This window comes from Podarcis tiliguerta (genome assembly GCF_965153285.1).
Source record: "Podarcis tiliguerta genome assembly, chromosome: 3".
In the NCBI taxonomy this organism is placed as follows: Eukaryota; Metazoa; Chordata; class Lepidosauria; order Squamata; family Lacertidae; genus Podarcis; species Podarcis tiliguerta.
The window spans coordinates 91,280,265-91,303,271 of NC_139536.1; the positions used below are offsets into that span (position 1 = coordinate 91,280,265).

Genomic DNA, 23,007 nt, shown 5'->3' on the forward strand with positions numbered 1-23,007 from the left:
CCCTACACGGGAGGGACATTACATGTACCGAGATGGAAATTACTCATATCGGCTGGATGTTTATAAGGTCTAGTTAACTTTACCTGCTGGCGTCATATTTCTAAGGCCCCAAATCCCTTTCTCCAGCCCTTGTTTGCTTGCATGTGTGGGTTTCATTTCCTTTGTGGCTCAATGCCTGTCAGTCAAGTGCAGAAGCCTAGAAATCCCCTCAGCCTTTATCCTGTTGGATCAGTGATGGCTAATTCACTCTTGAATGCTATGTAAGCAAGGAATGTAGGGAAATTTCTAATTCATATTACGGCTGTCGCCTCCCACCCAATACGCCTGAGAAAGTAATAGCACATTAAATTAGGGCAAGAAAATGGTGTGTGTGTGAAGGGTTAAATGCAGGGCTTTCTTTCACCGGATCTCGCCGGAACTCAGTTCTGGCACTTCTCAGTTCGGCACCATTTGTCAGGAGTTCAGCCTACACTTGAGTAGGACCCTGGCAGAGACACATGCCCATCATGTGAAAGACAACAATCCCATGACTGCAATCATGGATCAGGAATTCTAACACCATTGTCATTATAAGCCTGTAATGTGCTGCTGTGGGTGCTGTGCAAACAGACAAATACTGCCTGGTGTATCTTTTATATTATAAAATTTATAGCATTAATATCACTAGCTCCAACTACTATGAGTACACTTTAGGTCTCACACTACCTATGGGGCTGATATTCTCTTATTCTCTTAAACACACATATATAGGAAAGAACCATGTCATTGGTTCTGCCCATACTGTTCCTGCATCCAGAAATATCCTTGGGCAAAAAGGAGGAAGGCGTGGCAGGTGCACACAAATTGGCATCTAGCATTAAGTGCTGTATTTAAGGTGGTTGCCGGATACAAGCAGACCCAGGAGTTAATCACTTTGAATTTAAAGGAACCTAATAAGAACGACGGGACATGGGTGGCACTGTGGGTAAAACCTCAGTGCCTAGGGCTTGCCGATCGAAAGGTCGGCGGTTCAAATCCCTGCGGCGGGGTGCGCTCCCGTTGCTCGGTTCCAGCGCCTGCCAACCTAGCAGTTCGAAAGCACCCCCGGGTGCAAGTAGATAAATAGGGACCGCTTACCGGCAGGAAGGTAAACGGCGTTTCCGTGTGCTGCGCTGGCTCGCCAGATGCAGCTTTGTCACGCTGGCCACGTGACCCGGAAGTGTCTCCGGACAGCGCTGGCCCTCGGCCTCTTGAGTGAGATGGGCGCACAACCCTAGAGTCTGTCAAGACTGGCCCGTACGGGCAGGGGTACCTTTACCTTAATAAGAACGACTTCTGAGTAGATATGCACAGGATTGCACTGTGAATAACTCATCCTTTATTGTTGGGGCCATCATGTTGACTTCAGTGATACTACAGTGCAGTCGATCAGTTTAGGCTGCTGCTAATGGCACATTCATGCTCTATAACATTCTCCTATCACTTCACAGTCGCACGTGAAATTTCTGCTACAAGTTCCACAGAGGTTGTTTGTTGCAAGAAACAGTTGCTGGTGTTGTCACAGCTCATACGCTAATAACACAATTATTCTCTCTTTTTTTATTTGGAATGGAGTTTTTCTTCTTCTTTCTAATAAAGAACACCAAATGAAGGAATGCACACAGCCCCATCAAACAATCGTTATTACATTCCAAAACGGAGAAGACACTCTCGTTAACATTCACGTCCATTTGGCAGCCAGCCTCTCCCGAAGGAATTGGTGTGTTGCTTTTCATTATTCGCAAAGTCCTCTTGCTGTAAGGTTCTGGAATCTGATATCGTCAGCAGCACCTAGGCGGGTCCCAAACCCCATGGCGTATCTGCTTCCTTTAACTCTGACACATGGCACTCTGCCAGGTACCTTGAGATCCCCTTGTCTCTGTTTGGGAAGCCTTGTTCACACATCTTGATTCCATCTGTAAGTCTCGAAGAGGTGGAAAGTGTATGTCAAACACATGTGCGTTCCCCACAGCTCTCCTTTATGGGTCATGCACTGAAATACCACCAATTCGATTTCAAGGATTGGCAATTACAAAATGTCTTTTGTGTTTCTAGACCTTAAGAGAAGGGCCACTGTCGGAAATGCATGGAAAGCGCACCCGGTGGAGTAGCAATGCACCCCCTCATTCAAGCAGATCTGAGGAACCAATCATGTCTTTATCTTGGAGTTTTGAAGCTTGACAGTGGGGAGGGGAGATCCTAAGCCGAGGGGGGAAATGAACGAATTATGCAGAAAGTTAATGACCCTCAGCATCGGAGTGACATTCCTGAAGCTGTAGAACATCTTCTGCACAGTCTAAACATTATTCTTATTTGCCTAGACTGAGTTCTGAAGTTGCAGCTTCTAAGATCTATGACAGCTTGAAATGAGCTTTGAAGTAACTTAACGGCATAGCTAGCATGGTCTGTCCTCGCATTATTGTTGGTTGGGCCTGTCCTCCCGTTATTTTAAAAATTGTTTAGCAACAATTGGGGACTTGTGATAGTTTGCATAATCATGGCATTGGTAGTTTCAGGAACAGATTGAATACGCTCCTTCCTTCTCTTTCAGTGATGTGGTGGACATGATGCAAGGCTGGTGGATGTTTCTGAGGTGCCTGCCTTGGGCAATGAGGAGACAGTTTGGCAAGGTTGTGACACTTGGTTTTGTTTTTAATTGCACTAGTACCTGTTCTGCCCACTCCACAGACTGTCGAGCTGCTGCAAATATAGCTCTTTACAGTTGAGTTTTTGAAGTGACCAGAGCTTTTGTTCAGGGAGAAATATGACCTGAGGAATGGGTCACTCTGAAAATCCATAATTCTTTGGATCCAGCTGAGCCAGAGCCATTAACACTCTGTTCCAAAACACCCTGTTCAATGGCTTTTCTTGCTATGCTGGGCACAGAAGGGAGACACCTTCATGGCAGTGGAGCTCTCCACACCATTGAAGTGGAATTGACACATGTTTTAAAAAACGCTGTGAAAATGCTTTTTTAAAAAAAGTTTTGAAAAATACATTGAATTTGCCATAGCTCACTGCTGCCATCTAGTGTCACATTTGTATATTGCACTTTACAACACACTTGAAACGTTTTATTTGCACCTGTATAGCTGAATCTGAACCTTCTCCAGCAGAACAGATCAGGGGTTAGGATTCCACTGCAATTGTATGAGAGTAATGTATTGATTTGTCTTTATGGTTTAAACCAGTGAACAGATACCAAGAAACAAAAAGGGCACCCACACATGGGCGCCAAGTGAGACTATGGGTGATATATTCAATGTTAGTCATACTCAAACTAATAGGCAAGTTATTGATTTCAGTGGCGCTACTCTGAATATGGCATACAGTGACTATTACATCTAGATTTAGCTTTTTTATTTAAATGGTCCTGCTGTCTACAGGCGGATAGTTATTAAACATAGTTATAAACACAGAATAAATGCATTCATTGGAAACTTCACACCTACAATATCATCTCACTTTGCCCTCATGCTGTATTCTGTTCATTTCCTCACATCCTGCCTTGTGAGGACAGCTGTCCTGAAAAGCAGTGTTTAAATGTTTTATTTAAAAAAGAAATATCCCCCTGAAGACTCAATGCTCCTATTCCACCATTGCCAGCTCATCACCAAACCGTTACATGATTTACCCGTGTTAAGATTTAGACAGGAGATTTAGGGTTTGTGCCATTTCCTCAACCATATAATTCCATAGACAGATGATTCTAATTAGCAAGTCAGGGTTAATTGCTTAAGTGCAAAGAAATAAAATAAAAATAATGCAAAGAAACCAGTAATTAACACCTTTCCCAGCATGGATCAGAAGCTAATTAATAAGAGGCAATTCGGGCTGCAACTCTAAACACATTTTCTGGGGAGTCTCATAAATGTGAGTAGGACTTACTTCTAAGTAAACATGCATAGCAAGGGTCATCCACCTTTTTGGACCAGTGGGTACATTTTGAATTTTGGAAAAGTGTTGTGGGTGCTAGTCACAAAATGGCTGCCATGGAGTTGTGGAATAACACAACATGGCTGCGATTGGGCGGCATAACACAAAATTAGAGAGAGTATAGTCAGTGCTGCTTCTCTCCATGATGCTTAGGCATGCCAAAGAAGGCTTTCACAGGTGTCATGGCACCTGTGGGCACCAGGTTGGCAATCCCTAATGTATAGGATTGCACCCTTTGGGTAATTTGTAACTTATCACACAACCACACAAAACAGGAAGCAATGAAATGGGCAAAATCAACAAACCGGAAGTTTTTAATTATAATTGGGAAAGGACTTTTAGCATGTGGGAATCACCTGTGGGTAAACATTGTAGAAGGATCTTGGGCATGGGGGAAGGAAATAATAGGGCATTATATTAAATACTACTTGGTACCCCTATTCTTCTTTCACTTCCAGCTTATTGAGAAAAATCAAAGCTTCCAGAGTGCTAAAGTGTTCCCATGTGGAAACAACTTTAGTCTAATCAAATGATGACTATTGGCTCAATTGATTGTTGGGCTTAGATCTATGCCCTCATGCATTTGTTCTTTTTTTTTTTTTACAAAATCAAAAATCATATTTCCACATTTCCCAGTGCCCAAGGCGATCTCCAATGCGCTGCATGCAACGATAATAAAAGCCCGTGTGGTGTTGTGTTTGGAGTGTTACAACTTGGGGTTGCTTCCAGATGACCTGCTTATTGAACAGTCATCCTGATTTGTTTGTGCAAAGCCAGTTACTGTTTCTCAGCCTAATCCACCCCATAGGCTGCTGTGAGGAGTAACAGGCCTCACACAGTTCCCAGAGCTCCTTTTGAGGAAAAGGTTATAGATAATGTTATGTACTGAGTTGAATAGGATCCAAAATGCAGCAGTCTGATTGGTCCTAGAATAATAGGACCCAGAATGCAGCAGTCTGATTGGTCCACAGGAACCACCCAATCCAGCTCCAGGTGGAAGTGAATCCACGACCTGATTGGCTTACAGGAGAATCCCGGAATTAGCCAATCACGTGGGGCCCATTGTGTAAATACTGTATATAAAGCAGACATTCTGGGGGAACTTCCATTCCTCCTCACCACTATGAGCTGAATAAAGAGCATGAAATCCACTCTCGACTCCGAGTACAGTGGTGCCTCGCAAGACAAAATTAATTCGTTCCTTGAGTTTTTTCGTCTTGTGAATATTTCGTCTTGCGAAGCATGGTTTCCCATAGGAAATGCATTGACGGTTTCCCATAGGAATGCATTGACGGTTTTAAGAAAAAGGCGCAAGACGTTTTCGTCTTGCAAAGCAAGCCCATAGGGAAATTCGTCTTGCGAAGCAACTCAAAAAACAAAAAACTCTTTCGTCTTGCGAGTTTTTCGTCTTGCGAGGTACCACTGTATATTTCAGATAAAAATGCGATAGTAAACCTATAACACAAATCGAAGCAACCGCAACCTTAAATTCAGAATAAAAACCCGCAATCGAAATCGCGGACACACCATTCCTTTAAATTGGTTATCATTCCCCGAGAATCCTGATTTACACTTCACAGAGCTACAGCTCCCGGCACCCTTAGCAAGCAACAGTTCCCAGGATTCTTTAACTGCGTGGTGTAAAAACAGCTTGGAGACTCTTAATTTCATCCTTGTCCTCTCTGTTATATTCCAGTCCCCCCTGCAATTCTCCTCGCCCCTTTCTAGTTCAGTTTCACAAGGAAAGGTTACTAACCCTTAATGCCTTTGTTCTAGCTGAAATCTGCAGACTTCTGCTATCAAGCAGTAGGTAATGGTCTTCGCTGTCTTGGCATGCTGCTGGAATTCTATTATCAGGCTAAGTAACATTTTTTATTTTTTTTGTTAGAATTCAGGAGTGCTCTCTCTAAGTCAGTGCTGCTCCGTGCCAGAACGAAGGTCATTTCAATTTCATGTTATGTCGCACAGTTTTGAAGTGACATGTGTTTAATGATTTCCCCCCCTCCCTAAATGAACTGTAACAAGTATTGCACTAATGGGCTCTAATGAGATGCCAACAAAGAGCAGGGAGGGGAGGGGAGGGTGAGAAGGAGATGAATCTCTCAAATAATATTAAACTAATATTTTAGCAAAGGAGCTGGCAGAAGAGAGATGAAGGTCTCCATTCTTAAGTTTCAGTCCCTGCAAAAAACAACACACAGCAGTTTTCTTTCCTTCGTACTTCCTAGTGATCCATGATTTCATTGCTGACTTTCAGCATTTATAAACCCTGAAATGCTTAAGGCATTGGAATCCATTTACAACCTGGCAGTCATTTCTCTACCCCTGTTTGCCCTGCCTTTCCCAAGACTTGAACTTTGGACTCAGTTGCAAAAAACATCTTAAGTGTGTTTTAAGTGCAACATACAACGTGACACTAGAAGGCGATGGTGAGCCTTATGGAAAATTCAATGTATTTTTAAAAACGGTTTTTATAGGTCCGTATAGTTAAAGCCATGGTTTTCCCAGTAGTGATGTATGGAAGTGAGAGCTGGACCATAAAGAAGGCTGATCGCCGAAGAATTGATGCTTTTGAATTAAGGTGCTGGAGGAGACTCTTGAGAGTCCCATGGACTGCAAGAAGATCAAACCTCTCCATTCTGAAGGAAATCAGCGCTGAGTGCTCACTGGAAGGACAGATCCTGAACCTGAGGCTCCAATACTTTGGCCCCCTCATGAGAAGAGAAGACTCCCTGGAAAAGACCCTGATGTTGGGAAAGATTGAGGGCACTAGAAGAAGGGGACAACAGTGGACGAGATGGTTGGACAGTGTTCTCGAAGCTACCCGCATGAGTCTGACCAAAAGGCAGTGGGAGACAGGAGTGCCTGGCATGCTCTGGTCCATGGGGTCACGAAGAGTCGGACACGACTAAGTGACTAAACAACAACAAAAGATTCCACCTGTGTCACTAAGGGTGTCCCTACGCTACCCAAATTTAAATTGATTCGAACATTGATTTCTCTCTCTCTCTCTCTCTCTCTCTCTCTCTCTCTCTCGGAACTCTGGGAACAGTAGTTCTGTGAGGGACATTATGGATCTTTATCAGGTAATTCTCTGCACCCTCACAAAACTACAGATCCCAGGATTCTTTGTGGATAGCTGTGACAGTTAGGTAGGCAACAACAACAACAACAACTCTCATTCTAGAAATGTATAAAAGTTCTATACATTTGTACAGGCCTGTAAAAGCAATCTAGGGGTGTGACTTCTGCGGCAGGAGAATTAATCATTTTATCCTGCTGCAAAGATCCTGAATCCCCCTTTTTTCTTTTTAGAAAAAAACCCCAGTTCTGATTGAAATCTGCTTACTTCTTTGACAGAAAACTAATTATAGCTTAAGGCAATAATAGGCCTGTTCCTTCTATTGTTATTCAAGCGCCACTTCCATTATAATACAGTAGACAGTCAGCAGCTCTCCTTTTGAAGAGATGGGTAAAAACTCCACACATATCTGATCTCTTATCTGTCATACTGGAAATTCATCATTTCAAAAGATAAAAAGATTGGAACTGAACTTGGGGCTAAAAATAAGTTGGGAAACGCATCTTTTGTTCATGCTGTGCAGGTTTGCTGAACAGCGAGTATTGCAAAGTGTTGTGAGGGAGGCAGAATATTGCCATTTCTGTGACTCTAGTGGAGGTTAAGCACTCATTTCCCTGTTAACCACTTCCAGGGGGGAAAAATTGCTTGCATCTCCGTTAACCTGGAAAGTCGCAGGATGAAGATTGGGAGGGTATCCCAGCATGCAGTTCTTTCCTGCCATTTTCACATGTGATGCGTGGGGGGGGGGCGGGGGCAGCCAGAAGCACACTTGTGCACAAAGGGTGTGATGGTGACATGCCTTGTGTCACACCACATCTGCTGGTGTGAGTGAAATTAAGTGTGACATGGGAGCATATTGATCAAAAAGCTACAGTTGTGTAATGCCACAAGTAATGCAGTGTAAAAGGACGTCGGAAACAAAGACAGAAGCAGTAGTACTATAACCAATAAAGCTAACACAATTATGCAAGACAACCATTCATTCCTATTGCAAATCCCTCTTGAAGCCTGTTGTTTTAAACGATTTTATTAGCACTGCATTATGGAAGCAGGTCAAATATTTATGTTTTTTTCCATAATATAAGTACGTGGCATAAACATGTGCAAATGCTTATATATTTGTAATACTCAGTTTATAAAAAAGAATCTCTGCAAATCTCTCTGCACCTCATTTATAGCCCTGTCAGAATTGATGCAGAGAAGGAAATGCATTTGTACAAAAATATTTTTATGGTGCCTGACTTGTAGATGATCACTATCAGTATATGATTTGTCCTGCAATAGACCAGTGGTTCCCAACCTTTTTTTGGCCATGCCCCACCTAAGCATCTCTAAAATCCTGATGCCCCCCTGTGACATATAATTCTTATTTTTCAAAAAGTGAGCTCATATTCACTTGGAGGAAGCCTAATAGGCCATTAGCTTGGTCTAACTCATTCTCGAATTGCCCCCCTTAAAAATCAAATTGCCCCCCTGTGGGGTGTGTGCCCCACATTGGGAACCACGGCAATAAATAGACATATTTCATTCACAGATCCAGTTGAGTAGTTCAGTGCTATAAAGCAGGGGTAACCAACATAGGGACCTCAAAATGTTGTTGAATCCAACTCACTTCAGCCCCAGCCAAAATGGCCAGTGGTCAACAAGGATGGGAGTCATAGTTCAAGGAGAGCCAGGTTTGCAATTATTGTCATAAAGACAATGAAACAGTATGCAAGAATTAACAATGTGTTGATGAGAGGACAATGGAAAAGAAGTTATTCTACTTAGTTGGCAAAATAATGCAGTTCTGTATTTCCTTAGGATCTGTTCGGTTTATTATTCATTACATTTATAATGCAGGAATGCGGGTGGCGCTGCGGTCTAAACCACTGAGCCTCTTGGGCCTGCCGATCAGAAGGTTGGCGGTTCGAATCCCCGTAAAGGAGTGAGCTCCTGTTGCTCTGTCCCAGGTCCTGCTAGCCTAGCAGTTTGAAAGCATGCCAGTGCAAGTAGATAAATAGGTACTGCTGTGGCAGGAAGGTAAACGGCATTTCTGTATGCTCTAGTTTCCATCATGTTGTTCCGTTGCACCACAAGCGGTTTAGCCATGCTGGCCACATAACCCAGAAAGCTGTCTGTGGAAAATGCCGGCTCCCTTGGCCTGAAAGCGAGATGTATGCCACACCCCATAGTCACCTTTGACTGGACTTAACCATCCAGGGGTCCTTTATCTTTTACCCCCTTTTTTAACATTTATAATCTAATATAGTGACTGGCCCATGACTGAGTGTGGACTTGAAGCCAGTTTGTGTCTTACCACATTTATTTTTATCACTTCTTACTCAACTCAAAGGATAAGTAGAATCAGAATCATAGAGCTGCAGAGTTGAAAGTGACCTCAGGGATCATCTGGTCTAAACCCTGCCCTCAGTCATCCCTGGATGGCCTCAAACCACCAACCTTCTCATTAACAGCCAGACACACTGACCTATTGCTGCCACAGTAGATATGCTTAGCTCTATTTAAAATGTGTAGATTGGTTCCACGGAAAAGTACCGCCCAGATAACAGTAAAGACAAGATCTGCAACAAAATATTCCAGTGTGCAGTGATCTTGCTCAGGGTTGCAGCAAAGAAAGAAAGAAGATTCCACCTAAACATTAGGAAGAACTTCCTGACAGTAAGAGCTGTTCGACAGTGGAATTTGCTGCCAAGGAGTGTGGTGGAGTCTCCTTCTTTGGAGGTCTTTAAGCAGAGGCTTGACAGCCATATGTCAGGAGTGCTCTGATGATGTTTCCTGCTTGGCAGGGGCTTGGACTCGATGGCCCTTGTGGTCTCTTCCAACTCTATGATTCTATGATTCTAAGAAACTAGCCAATGCCCTCTTACAGGATATTCAATTTTATCTCCCACCTCCATTGTTCCCGTCGCTCCCAAAACTGAGCCCTGTGTACACTATAAATTTTAAGCAGCATAATACCATTTTAAACTGTCATGGTTTCCCCCAGTGAATCCTGGAGCTGTAGTTTTTAAGGGTGCTGAGAGTTGTTAAAGGTAAAGGGACCCCTGACCATTAGGTCCAGTTGTGGCCAACTGTGGGGTTGCAGTGCTCATCTCGCTTTACTGGCCAAGGGAGCCGGCATACAGCTTCTGGGTCATGTGGCCAGCATGACTAAGCCGCTTCTGGCGAACCAGAGCAGCGCACGGAAATGCCGTTTACCTTCCCGCCGGAGCAGTACCTATTTATCTACTTGCACTTTGTGCTTTCGAACTGCTAGGTTGGCAGGAGCAGGGACCGAGGAACGGGAGCTCACCCCATCGTGGGGATTCGAACCACCAACCTTATGATCGGCAAGTCCTAAGCTCTGTGGTTTAACCCACAGCACCACCCACCCTTATTTCCCCCAAAGAGCTACAAATTCCAGAGTTCCTGGAAGAGGGATACACAAAAAATGTAGTCTTTGCACAATCTGGAGTTCATCCTCAACATGCTGCATTCAGTCTGGATTGAGTCTGGATCCTGCCATCTACTAGGGTAATTGTGGTTGTTTAATACGCATTCGAACTTCCATTTGAACTTCATAAACAATTTTCTGTGCCTTTAAAACACGTTTTTGCAGTTCGTAGATGCATTCCTTCCTCCTATGAAGCAGGTTCATTTAATGTAAAATAACATTTTATATGCTTGAACTTTATTTTTCACACACACACACGCCTCTTCCCCCCAGTATTACATCAGCTTGCTGAAGACCTAATTTACTTCATAATTTCTGAGTTGATAACCAAAGCATAGATGAGATGGCTTTGCATCCCTAATAAGAGTTATCATAATGTATTGAGGATGAATCATTGCTCTTCTATTGTTGTTCATTTCTAATTAGATGCTGTATATCGCCCTTGGTTTAAATGCGCAGTTCCCTGCGGAATCTCATGCCCCAGATTGAGAGCATGTTTGGTCTAATCCAGCTCCCTTTGAAATCTATGAGTGGAAAACCACACGATCAGCTTGCAAAGCCGGCATGCCATAGAAAGAGAGGCAGATGCTACAGGAATAAAAGGGTGAGTGTGTTATTTGTTCCGTTTGCTTTATGGAGGAAGAGTTTCTGCTTAGTATTCCAAGAGGTTTGAACAGGTTAGAAGTCATGCTCTGGGTGGGTGCCTGTCACCGCTGAAAATAGCTGTGGCATCTCTAGGGAGTCCACACTGCTATGCCACTTCTGTGCTAAAAGGAAACAAACACAACTTGTTCTGAAGAAATTCACAGTGCCACTTCAGTCTGAATTTCTGCTTTATTAATCCTTAAAGGTGCAGCAGCTTTTTCAATCCTAAACCAAGCCTTAAAATTAATGGTGGTGATAATATGACAATATAGTGGTACCTCTGGATACGAACGGGATCTGTTCTGGAGCCCTGTTCGCATCTAGAAGCAAACGTAACTAGCGGCGGCACATCTGTGCACGCATGCGTCGCTTTTCGCCGCTTCTGCGCATGCGCGTGAAGTCATTTTGAGCGCCTGCGCAAGCGGTGAAACCTGGAAGTAACGTGCTGCGTTACTTCTGGGTTGCCATGGAGCGCAACTCGAACGTGCTCAACCCGAAGCGCATTCAACCCGAGGTATGACTGTATCTACCAAACTCACTCTCCAGGGATATAACACACTGCATCAAGTCCAAATTTGCCAAAGGGATCACTTGTTGAAATAAAACACAAGGCCCACAGAGCAGTTGTATAAAGATTAAATACTTTTTAAAAAGTGATTTCTGATGCATATAACACCTGCACAGGTAAGTGTTTGCTTGTGACCAGTGCATCACTCACTTCAGGCACCTTCTGATTTTGCACTTCTGTGAATTTTGCACTGCAGTTCTCCGGACAAGCAATGTGTGCAAGAATGCACACACTAGGGGAGAGGTGCACAGAAAAGCATCTGTTATTGAAAATGATATACACAATGCACTGATTCTAGGAAGGCTATAATTTCCTGAGACCTATGGAAGGGGCATAGCAGAATGGTAGAACATCTGCTTTGAGTGCAGAATGTCCCAGTTTCATTCCCCAGCATCTCCAGGTAGGAGGAGAGATCCCTGCCTGAAACTCTGTAGAACCTCTGTCAGTCAGTATTCAGGATTTCGTTCACGCCAATCAAACCCCAGCCTTTTCCTAGTCTTCCCACTCAGAGTCACTCAGCATCCAGCCATCATTGCACATACTGTATGGTCCATACAGAGCCAGTGTGGTGTAGTGGTTAAGAGCGGTAGACTTGTAATCTGGTGAACCAGGTTTGATTCCCCACTCCTCCACATGCAGCTGCTGGGTGACCTTGGGCTAGTCACACTTCTCTGAAGTCTCTCAGCCCCACTCACCTCACAGAGTGTTTGTTGTGGGGGAGGAAGGGAAAGGAGAATGTTAGCCGCTTTGAGACTCCTTCGGGTAGTGATAAAGTGGGTTATCAAATCCAAACTCCTCCTCCTCTCCTTCTTCGGGATATCTCTACATCTACATCTGTACCTTGCTATGCAGCTGTGATGGAATCTACATTATGGCAAATTATTCACCCTTTTAGGTTCCACTTTAAGTGATAAAAGTGCGCCAGGCATTTTTATAATCTCATGCAGTTTGGAAGACATATTGGGGTGGTAGTGGCAGAGGAGCTGTAAGCAGCGTCTACATGGTGCATGTGATCAGTGCTGGATTTACATATAAGCTAAACAAGCTATAGCTTAGGCCCTGCTCTCTTGGGGCCCCCAAAAAATTAAAGGCAAAAAAACCTGGATGTACATTTCCAAAATATAAGATAAAAATAAAATAAAATAAAATAAAACCTACATAGAGCAACAGTGTTTTGTGTTGTGTAGGGTCCTCTGATGTTAATAATGGGCCCCGACTGCTAGCCTGCTCCCTAAAATATCACTGGTTTGCTCATTTCTATATATAGGGTGCCTACATTCTGCATGGACTGGTTGCATGGCAACATGTGCAAATGGCTTTAGATACATATTAGGTCCATAATTTACCATATAGCATATATTCAACACAAAGAACAGCGGAAATTTGTTGTTGACAAAGGACACCTGGACATGTAAAGGGCCCCATTACCTTCAGTAGCTTAGGGCCTCATTGAACCTAAATCCGGCCCTGCACGTGATATATACATCAGCGGTGTTACAATGCCCAAACGCAGAATCTGGAATGAGCCATTTCTGTCTTAGAAGTCTAGATAAGCAAAACAAACAAACAAACAAAACCCCAGTGTATTCCCATCACCATAGCTGAGAGAACAAATTTCCCGAATAAAGATTTTGTAAGTGAAATGGAATGCCGAGTGTGGAATCCTGCTTCGCTATTGGATAGCCCTTCTGGAGCACGTATGGTAGGCCCTGAGATCAGGATAAGGGTCAGATCCAGGCCATTGCTCAATTAAAGCCTTTCAGCCTGTTTGTCAGGGCACCTGGATTTTCTTCTAAAACAATTTCAGACTGTAAGGATTACCATTTTTAGAGATTAGCTGGACTATCTTTTTCATGTGTCAATTAAATGGGGGAAGGAGTAAGGGAAATCCTTTGCTCAGCTCTCTGCCCCTGGCCCCACTCATTCATGTTGAAGAATGAAGGAATGCCACTATTTTAATGTGTGAATGGTGGGGGAGGCTAAAGACCTCTATTGAGTAAAGAATTTGCTTCTTAATATATATGGGTACTGTACTCAGCTCCTTAGCTTTTCAGTTCCAGTCTTTTGAAACCGACATGAGAGGAGATTCCACCATGGTACAAGCCATGTACATAGGTTTCCTGAGGTGCTTCCAGTCTGATGCTATTTGAGAGCTGGGTTATGCAATTAAAGTTGATTTGGTGCTTTGGAGCAACAGACTCACTTTTTGTGATTAGGAAGGCAAAGGGCCTTCTCGGTGGTGGCGCCCGTCCTGTTGAACGCCGTCCCATCAGATGTCAGGGAAATAAATAACTATCTGACTTTTAGAAGACATCTGAAGGCAGCCCTGTTTAGGGAAGTTTTTAATGTTTGATGTTTTATCATGTTTTTAATATTCTGTTGGGAGCCATCCAGAGTGGCTAGGGGAACCCAGCCAGATGGTCAGGGTAATAATAATAATAATTAATAATAATGCACTTGGAAGTGTAGGGTAATGCTTGATGCAACATTGTACAATTCCCCCAGTGCAAACAAATAAAAAGGAATGCTCACTAAATAGCCAACACTGTCTAACCTCTGTGCAAACTTTGTGCAAACAAATCAGGACGAATGCTCAACAAACTTGCTTGATTGCTGTTAAAGGCATACACACAATGCACACACCTAATGCCACCTTGGAAGGCCTATGCATTCCTTTGCTGCTGGAAGAGCAGGGAAATGGGTACTTAGAGTTGTATCTAACACTGCGTTTCCACTTGGGGTGCAGACTTCAGTTTGCACAACAACAACAAAAGCCCCTCTTCTCTTCTCTCCTGCTGTTCCCAACACTTCCTCCAAATTTATTCCGGAGGGTTGGGGGGACCCTCCAGAGCAGATTTTGGGGAGCAGAAGGAGAGGAAAGGGTACAACCATTGGGATATAACCCTTAGCATTTAGCTCTTAGACAGTAAGAAGGTGAATATTGGTTAGCCTGGCCAAGTCCATCATGAAGCCTGCCTCTGGGCTCTTGTGGAATGATGAGTGGTCTGTGAATTTAATACCAGTAGCAATAATAAATACAGTGGTACCTCAGGTTAAGTACTTAATTCGTACTGGAGGTCTGTTCTTAACCTGAAACTGTTCTTAACCTGAAGCACCACTTTAGCTAATGGGGCCTCCTGCTGCTACCACGCTGCCGGAGCACGATTTCTGTTCTCCTCCTGAAGCAAAGTTCTTAACCTGAGGTACTATTTCTGGGTTAGCAGTGTCTGTAATCTGAAGCGTATGTAACCCGAGGTACCACTGTACATGTTCTTGCCCATTGATTTGTGTGTGAGGATAGCTCCTAAACTATCAGCAGTTGGGTGGGCAAATGCTTGGTGCCAAAGCAGGTAGAAATTTCTCTGTTCGACAGTGGAATTTGCTGCCAAGGAGTGTGGTGGAGTCTCCTTCTTTGGAGGCTTGACAACCATATGTCAGGAGTGCTCTGATGGTGTTTCTTGCTTGGCAGGGGGTTGGACTCGATGGCCCTTGTGGTCCATTCCAACTCTATGATTCTATGTTTCTAGGAGCCTAGCAACTATCTATTGCGTTACACAATACAGAAAAGGGTTGGATAGGGCCAGTAGATTGGTATCTCCCCCCCCCCTTCTCTTACACACCTTGCAGGTAAAACCTGTTTAATAGGACCAAGGAAATGGAAAGATACAGGGTCAAATACCAGCATTTAAAGGCATCAAGGCCAAAGCAGGTATCTCAGCTAGTTGCAGATCTCAAACTCTCTGCATGTGATATTTTGAAATACGGCCACTTTTGTTCAAAATAGTTACCTTATCAGTAAAATAATATGTTTGTTTTTCTCTCTCTCTTGTTAGGTAACTCAAAGGGGTGGGGTGGAGGCCCAACCTCACATGTCTGAGAGTAGGCAGAGCTACAAAATACAAGTGTACATATTTAATTCAACATTCCTTTTTCTTTTCCTGTTTTTCTTTTTAAGAAAAGAAACCTGACATGGATGCAAAAACGAGGTCTGAATTCCCCAGTGGGAATAATGAGAGGGAATGCTGGGAGAGAAGAATGCAATTGTATTAGGCTCCGTCACAATGGGAGGTAAGCCCCGACCATTTATAAAAGGTAAATGCTGGCAGAACACAGGGGTTCTGGAGCACCACACTGCAGGTGTGATTTATGAGTCTAGGGACCGGCTATAAATCAACCCCTTTTGTTTTAAATGGTACTGTTTTGACGCAGTAGATCAATTTACATGCAGGGGGAAAGATGGAAAGGGGGGGGGGAAAGAGCACAGTACATTCAACCCAGAGAACATTAGCGAATCATATTTACAATCAGCGGCAACTTTTCACAGCATGTATTCTGTTGAAGCACGGTGTAATGAGTGCTTCAACAATTTCGGGATTGACCTCTACCAGTCCAATCCCATGCATGCTTACTCAAAAGTAAACCCTACTGAGTTCCATGTGGCTTACTCCAAAGGAAATGCATATCAAACTGCAGCTGTAATGAAATTCTGCACATTTCAAAATGGCCTCCCTTCTGGAATCTGCAGGGCAGTTTACGTACTTGGTAGAATCACGGGATAAATATTTTTCCTGTGCCATTTTGGATTGTAGGTCAGGGATTGCATGTTTGAACTAAAACAAAAGACTACAGTGGTACCTTGGCTGAAGTATTTAATTCGTTCCGGAGGTCCGTTCTTAACCTGAAGCACCACTTTAGCTAATGGTGCCTCCTGCTGCTGCTGCGCCTCCGGAGGTACTATTTCTGGGTTAGCGGAGTCTGTAACCAGTGTGGAAGTAAGATTCAACTGCTAGTCTTGTTGCCCCATAGCATGTCGGGAGAATTCATCAATTTCAGTTTCTCTCAGTTTCTAGTTTTTCTAATTGTATGCTCACTTCTCCACATTTCCACATGTGAGTTTTTAAAAATAAAAATGTCCTCATGTACACTCATTAGTATTTTAGAGCAAATTTATCCCAATATATACATTTTCCATGCAATTTGGACCAATATGCATTTTTTTTGCAAAGCAATTTCCCCCGATACAATGCATTTCTGTATGTCATTTTCACTAATAAGTGCATTTTATGCACAATTTCCCCTCTAGTATATGCATTTTTGTACGTTGGAGAACCGCATTGCAAAACTTGGAAAAGCGCAAATTGTGAAGGATGGCTCTTTCGGTTCAGAAAATGTGAATTAGGTAGGTCTGTATTTAAATGCAAATGGAACCCCATTTCTCACTGATCCCTCTTTCCCCTCCTCAAATCAATGATGCACTTAGTCTCTTTTTGGCTCAGAGCACAGAACCAAATGTTTTGTCTCTGTTATCTTGATTTGCCCACCTAGCTGAGTCAGTAGGCTTTGTGATTTATTTGCATCAATTTTTTTTTTGGGGGGGGGACTCACAAAGTTTTGCCGCGACATGCATCACAGGGCCACGGCATGTTTCACTAGGACAACAGGAGAGCTCTAGATAATCCCCGTGCCATATTGTCATTTTCTATAAAAGATGCGCTGAATTCTCAGCAGAGGTGGCCTTCCTGCGTGGTTGGTTGGCTCAGTTAAAGGGTGTGCTGGTAGGAGCCTGCTTAGCCAAAAGTTGCAAGCTGTGAATTTCCTAAAAAAAACAACAACCACCAACCAAACTCAAACCCCCACATACTGCTAGTTGATGTTGTGATTTCTTTTAGGGTGTCTCTGCACAATTATTAGTATTCTTTTTTTATTCGAAATGCCATAGATGTGATTGCACAAACCAGGCTATCAAAGCTCCATCAGGTTTGGAGGAAAATACAGAAGCAGATAGAAGAAGGTCACAGCAGAGTTCCATCGCCATTTAAAGGATCTTAGCTGACAGGCTAAGAAGGGCTCTCTGGCTCAGACCTTGAAGAGCCACTGTTGGCTAGAGCACACCAGCCTCCCCCTGCCTTGTACATTGCTAGTGGTTGGGGACGAAGAGAGTTGGTGATAGGCAGAGATGCCAGCTTTTCCAGACGACCGAAGGGGCCCGACGTCCTGGTGTTATGTGTGCAACGTCATACAATACCCTGAGGTCGCACAATGTCCTGACATTGCACACACGAGGTTGTGAGGACCCAGGGGGAGGAGCTGAATGCCCTATGAATATTAAGGGGGTTTGCCCCCCTAAAAAAAATTGGGGGACTCAAAGTGCCTTGGCTCCCAGGAACCAGCACCTATGGATCAGGGGTCAGCAAGCTTTTTCAGCAGGGGGCTAGTCCACTGTCCTTCAACACCTTGTGGGAGGCTGGACTATATTTTGAAAAAATAATAACTGAATGAATTCCTATGCCCCACAAATAACCCAGAGATGCATTTTAAATTAAATAAAAGCACACATTCTAATCATGTAAAAAACACCAGGCAGGCCCCACAAATACCCCAGACATGCATTTTAAATAAAAGGACACATTCTACTCATCAGTGGCGTAGCGTGGGTTGTCAGCACCCGGGGCAAGGGAAGTAATTTGCGCCCCCTAACCTGTGGAGCCAGGTAGGGGCAGAGAGCTGCGAGTGCGAGCGCCCCCCCAGATGTTGCGCCCGGTGCGGCCGGCACCCCCTGCACCCCCCACGCTACACCACTGCTACTCATGTAAAAACATGCTGATTCCCGGACCGTACGTGGGCTGGATTTAGAAGGCGATTGGGCCATTTGGGCTTACCCATGGCCTATGGTGACAGGCCATTTGGAGTAGTGTTGGGGGGGGGGGGAGCAAGGGTAGCTGCCCCAGGCTTCACACACGTACAAGGCTATCTTCCAAGGCAGTGGGTGGTCAGCGCAGATATAGATCCAGGAGCTGGATTTAATTTCAGTGCTCTGGGTTAATCCCAGACTCCATTGATTGGACTGCTGTCTTGAGCAGTCAGATCTTATTGACCTGTTGCTTGATCTACAGATTTGTTGAGTAACAAAATGTACACAACCCTACCCTGTAAATTTTGCTCAGCGTATTTGTGTACAGTATATACCAATCAAAAACAAAACAGTAAGGTAAAACAGCTTCTGAACTGAATGAGGAAATACAAATGTTTTAGCACAACAAGAACCTGCAGATTTCCCCCCTCTATCCACTTTCTTCAAGCCATTCATAATTTTATAAGTTTCTATCATGTCACCTCTTATTTGCCTCTTCTCTAAACTCAAAAGTCCCAAACGCTGCAACCATTCTTCATCGGGGAGTCACACCATCACTTCTGGTTGCCCTTTTCTGAAGCTTTTCCCACTCTACAATATCCGTTTTGAGGTAAGGCGTCCAGAACAGTACACAGTATTACGTCGATTTGTATAACGGCATTATGATAGTTTTGTTTTTCAATTCCCGACCTAATAATGTCTAGCATGCGATTTGTCTTTTTCACAGCTGCCGCCCACTGGGTCGACATCGCCATTAAGCTGTTTGCTATGACCCCAAGGTCTTGTTCACGATCATTCAATGCCAGCTGAGTGTATATGTGAAATTAAGATTTTTGTCTTTGTCGCCCCAACATCACTTTACACTTTGTTTACACTGAATTCCATTTGCCACTGTTCTGCTCGTTCCCTCAGTTTGGCGGGGTCCTTTAAGAGCTCTTCACAATCCCTTTTTGTTCCAACCACCTCGAACAAGCAAACCTGGCAACCTCGCTGTCTACCCCAACTCCAGATCATTTATGAACAAGCTCAAAAGCACAGACCCCAGTACCGATCCTTAGGGGTCTTTTTAATGACAGAAGAGAGTGCCACTTAACATCCTAATGCAAGTAACACTTTCAGTTGCCAAATACATTTTGACCATACGGTCTTCCTCAGTGGCACATATTGATAGGTAAATTACATCCGTATGGTCAAAATGTATTTGGCAATCGGAAGTGTTGTTTATATGCATTAGGCTGTTAAGATACACAATTATATGTAGCTGAGAGTAAAACTTGCCGTTTCTGAAGATCCGGGCTTTTTATTTATTTTATTGTATTTTGTTGATTTATGAAATTTGGGTACCGCCCTTCACCCATAAATCCCAGGGTGGTTCACAACATAAAAATATGACCTTAGAAACACAAAATGCATAATAAAAAATAAGAACAAAGCAAACCAATTGAAATATACTCGGAGTTGAGAGTGGATTTTATGCTCTTTATTCAGCTCATAGTGGTGAGGAGGAATGGACGTTCCCCCAGAATGTCTGCTTTATATACATTATTTACACAATGGGCCCCACGTGATTGGCTAATTCCGGGATTCTCCTGTAGGCCAATTAGGTTGTGGATTCACTTCCATGTGGAGCTGGATTGGGTGGCTCTTGTGGACCAATCAGACTGCTGCATTCTGAATTCTATTGTTCTAGGACCAATCAGACTGTTGCATTCTGAATCCTATTGTTCTAGGACCAATCAAACTCTGCATTTTGGATCCTATTCAACTCAGTACATAACACCAATAATCCCACAACACTTTTAAAAGGGTATTGGATGTTAATCAGCCAAAGGCTTGGTTGAAGAGGAATGTTTTCGCCTGGCACCTAAAGTTGTATAATGAAGGCACCGGATGAACTTCCCTGGGGAGAGCATTCCATAAACAGGGAACCACCACAGAAAAGGCCCGTTCTTGTGTTGCCACCTTCTGGACCCCTCGTGGATGAGGCACACGGAGAAGGGCCTCAGATTATGATCTCATAGGTCCCCCGCCTCTGCTGAGGGGAAAAGGTGCTGAAAGCCTAAAGCTCAGCAGAAAGTTCCCACCCAGCTGAGAAAACAAATTCCAGAGTATGACCTGCCACATATTGTTTTGGAAAATGCAAATTATGCATGTCTGCCTTTAAATGCAAATTGAATAGATGGCAACCCACATTCCTACTTCCCAGTGCATTTTCCTGGCCCTTTCCTGATCTTTTGATCCGATAAGCAGGATTTTTCTTTTTGCACAGGACTGCGAAATCCACTATAATTGTACAACCTGAATTTGTCGCCATGTGATTGAATCCCAGGCAAAAATAGTAGTGGCCTAGAAGCATCCTTAGTTTTTGACCGTCTTAAAAGGTCCCACCGGGTTCAATGATGCTTAGTTCTAGCTAAGATGGTATTCAAAAAAAAGTCTCTCTGTGTGTGTTTGTTTGTGTGTTTGTTCATGCTTAAAGAAATCCAGACTTTCCTTAGCAACTTAGTAATGTTATTGCACATATACAGTGGTGCCACGCAAGACGAAATTAATTCGTTCTGCGAGTTTTTTCATTTTGTGAATTTTTCGTCTTGCGAAGCACGGTTTCCCATAGGAAATGCATTGACGGTTTCCCATAGGAATGCATTGACGGTTTTAAGAAAAAGGCGCAAGACGTTTTCGTCTTGCGAAGCAAGCCCATAGGGAAATTCGTCTTGCAAAGCAACTCAAAAAGGAAAAAATTCTTTCATCTTGCGAGTTTTTCGTCTTGCGAGGCATTCGTCTTGCAAGGTACCACTGTAGTTCACCAACAAGAAGGGGTAAATGTCCTCTGACATGTTGTAGGCACTTTTAAGATACTGGACTTGGAACATACTAAACACTCCAATTCAAAAAGTTGATTGCCAAGAATTGAGAAGCATCAAAAACGCTGCAGTCGAAGCATACACTGGAACACAGTCCAATATATTGAAATAGTTGATCTCTCCACGATGCTACTTGCTCACAAATAGTCCAGTTGGTGGTAAGATGTGTACTTGCTTCATACAGCCAAAAGTAAAGGGAAATCCATCTGCTTGTATTTGAAATCAGCTCTGTAACCTGCTGTTGGTCAAACCCCACCCAGATGGTGCTACTCAGACGTATGCGCTCAAAAGATAATCTACGTTAAAGTTGTGGGTGTCTATTTTTATTTCTCATCTTGGTTAAATACCATGCAGCCAACGTACCCAACCTGCTCTACTCAGAAATCGTGACCAAAAAAAGAAAGGAAGAAAGAGAGATTAACTGGGAGTGGTAGAAACCGTGCCTTTCTGCAGCTAAACATATACATTGGTACCTCGGGTTAAGAACTTAATTCATTCTGGAGGTCCGTTCTTAACCTGAAGCTGTTCTTAACCTGAGGTATCACTCTAGCTAATGGGGCCTCCCGCTGCCACCGTGTCACCGGAGCACGATTTTTGTTCTCATCCTGAAGCAAAGTTCTTAACCCAAGGTACTATTCCTGGGTTAACGGAGTCTGTAACCGGAAGCATATGTAACCTGAAGCGTATGCAACCTGAGGTACCACTGTACTATATGGTGAGAGCAGGGAGCGTGGAATCTGTAGCCCTCCAGACTCCCATCAGTTTTGCAGATGGGTTGTAGCTCAGTGGTAGCACCTTTGCCTTGTATTCAGAAGGTCTCAGGTTCAATCCCTGGTGTTTCCATGTAGGGCTGGGAGAGACACTTGCCTGGAAACCGGGAGAGTGTAGACAACACTGGATTAAATGGACCAGCAGCCTCACTTGGTATAAGGCAACTTCCTGGCCCCAGCCAGCCGTGCCAATGGGAAGGGACAGAGGAGCCAACTCCTAGGGGCCAAGGTCCCTTCGGTTCCTCAAATAAAATATTTGAGGGTACTGGGCCCCCCAAGTTGATGCGCATTGCCATTCAAATGGTTTGCATGCACCACATCATGTGATCAGTTATGCAGGGCAGGGCTTACCTAGGGCACCCCCCAATAGTTTATTCAAGTTGGCACCCCTGGGAAGGGTTAAGCCAGTGTGGTGTAGTGGTTAAGAGCGGTAGTCTCGTAATCTGGGGAACCGGGTTCGTGTCTCCGCTCCTCCACATGCAGCTGCTGGGTGACCTTGGGCCAGTCACACTTCTCTGAAATCTCTCAGCCCCACTCACCTCACAGAGTGTTTGTTGTGGGGGAGGAAGGGAAAGGAGAATGTTAGCTGCTTTGAGACTCCTTAAGGGGAGTGAAAGGCGGGATATCAAATTCAAACTCTTCTTCTTCTTCTTAATGAAAGTTGTAGTCTAGGTAGGGCTGCCATGAAAATCCAGACAAAGTTGTTGAGCTGGCAGCCACAGGTTTCCTCATCCCTGAAGTAGAGGATTCGAGCATCTCCCTGCCCTGAAAACAATGAGGAAAAATGCCCATGACGAAAAATGATAAAACTATTTATCAACATTTGATCAATAAAATGCTAAGTAAAATCAATAGATTAAAGCAATGATTAAAAAAAAACACATTTCGAAATTCATTCTGTGCTCCCTTATCGGGGAATAACAGTACAACCTTTTAAAGGTAAGTGCTAGTTTATATATGTTTACCCAGAAGTAAGTCCTGTTTTAGTCAATTTAGCTCGCTCCCAGGTAAGTGTGCATTGCAACCTGTCACGTTGGCAGGACTTCCCTCCAAGTAA

General features: G+C 43.7%; 1 protein-coding gene across 7 annotated transcripts in view; it reads left to right on the forward strand.

The window, feature by feature from the left end:
- LOC310673400 (uncharacterized protein) overlaps positions 1-23,007 on the forward strand; it is a 182,729-nt gene that overhangs the window by 156,255 nt on the left and 3,467 nt on the right. For 5 of the 7 annotated variants that reach the window (XR_014508974.1, XR_014508975.1, XR_014508976.1 and 2 more), the window contains 2 exons: positions 10,899-11,076; positions 15,641-15,753. Coding sequence is in view for 1 of the 7 variants with exons in the window: in XM_083431870.1 (XP_083287996.1) it covers positions 10,899-10,961 (63 nt within the window). In the remaining 6 variants the exon portion in view is untranslated. Of the gene's footprint in view, positions 1-1,726; positions 2,649-10,898; positions 11,077-15,640; positions 15,754-23,007 lie in introns of those variants that run through there. The other 2 variants (XR_014508979.1, XM_083431870.1) reach the window with 2 other exon arrangements.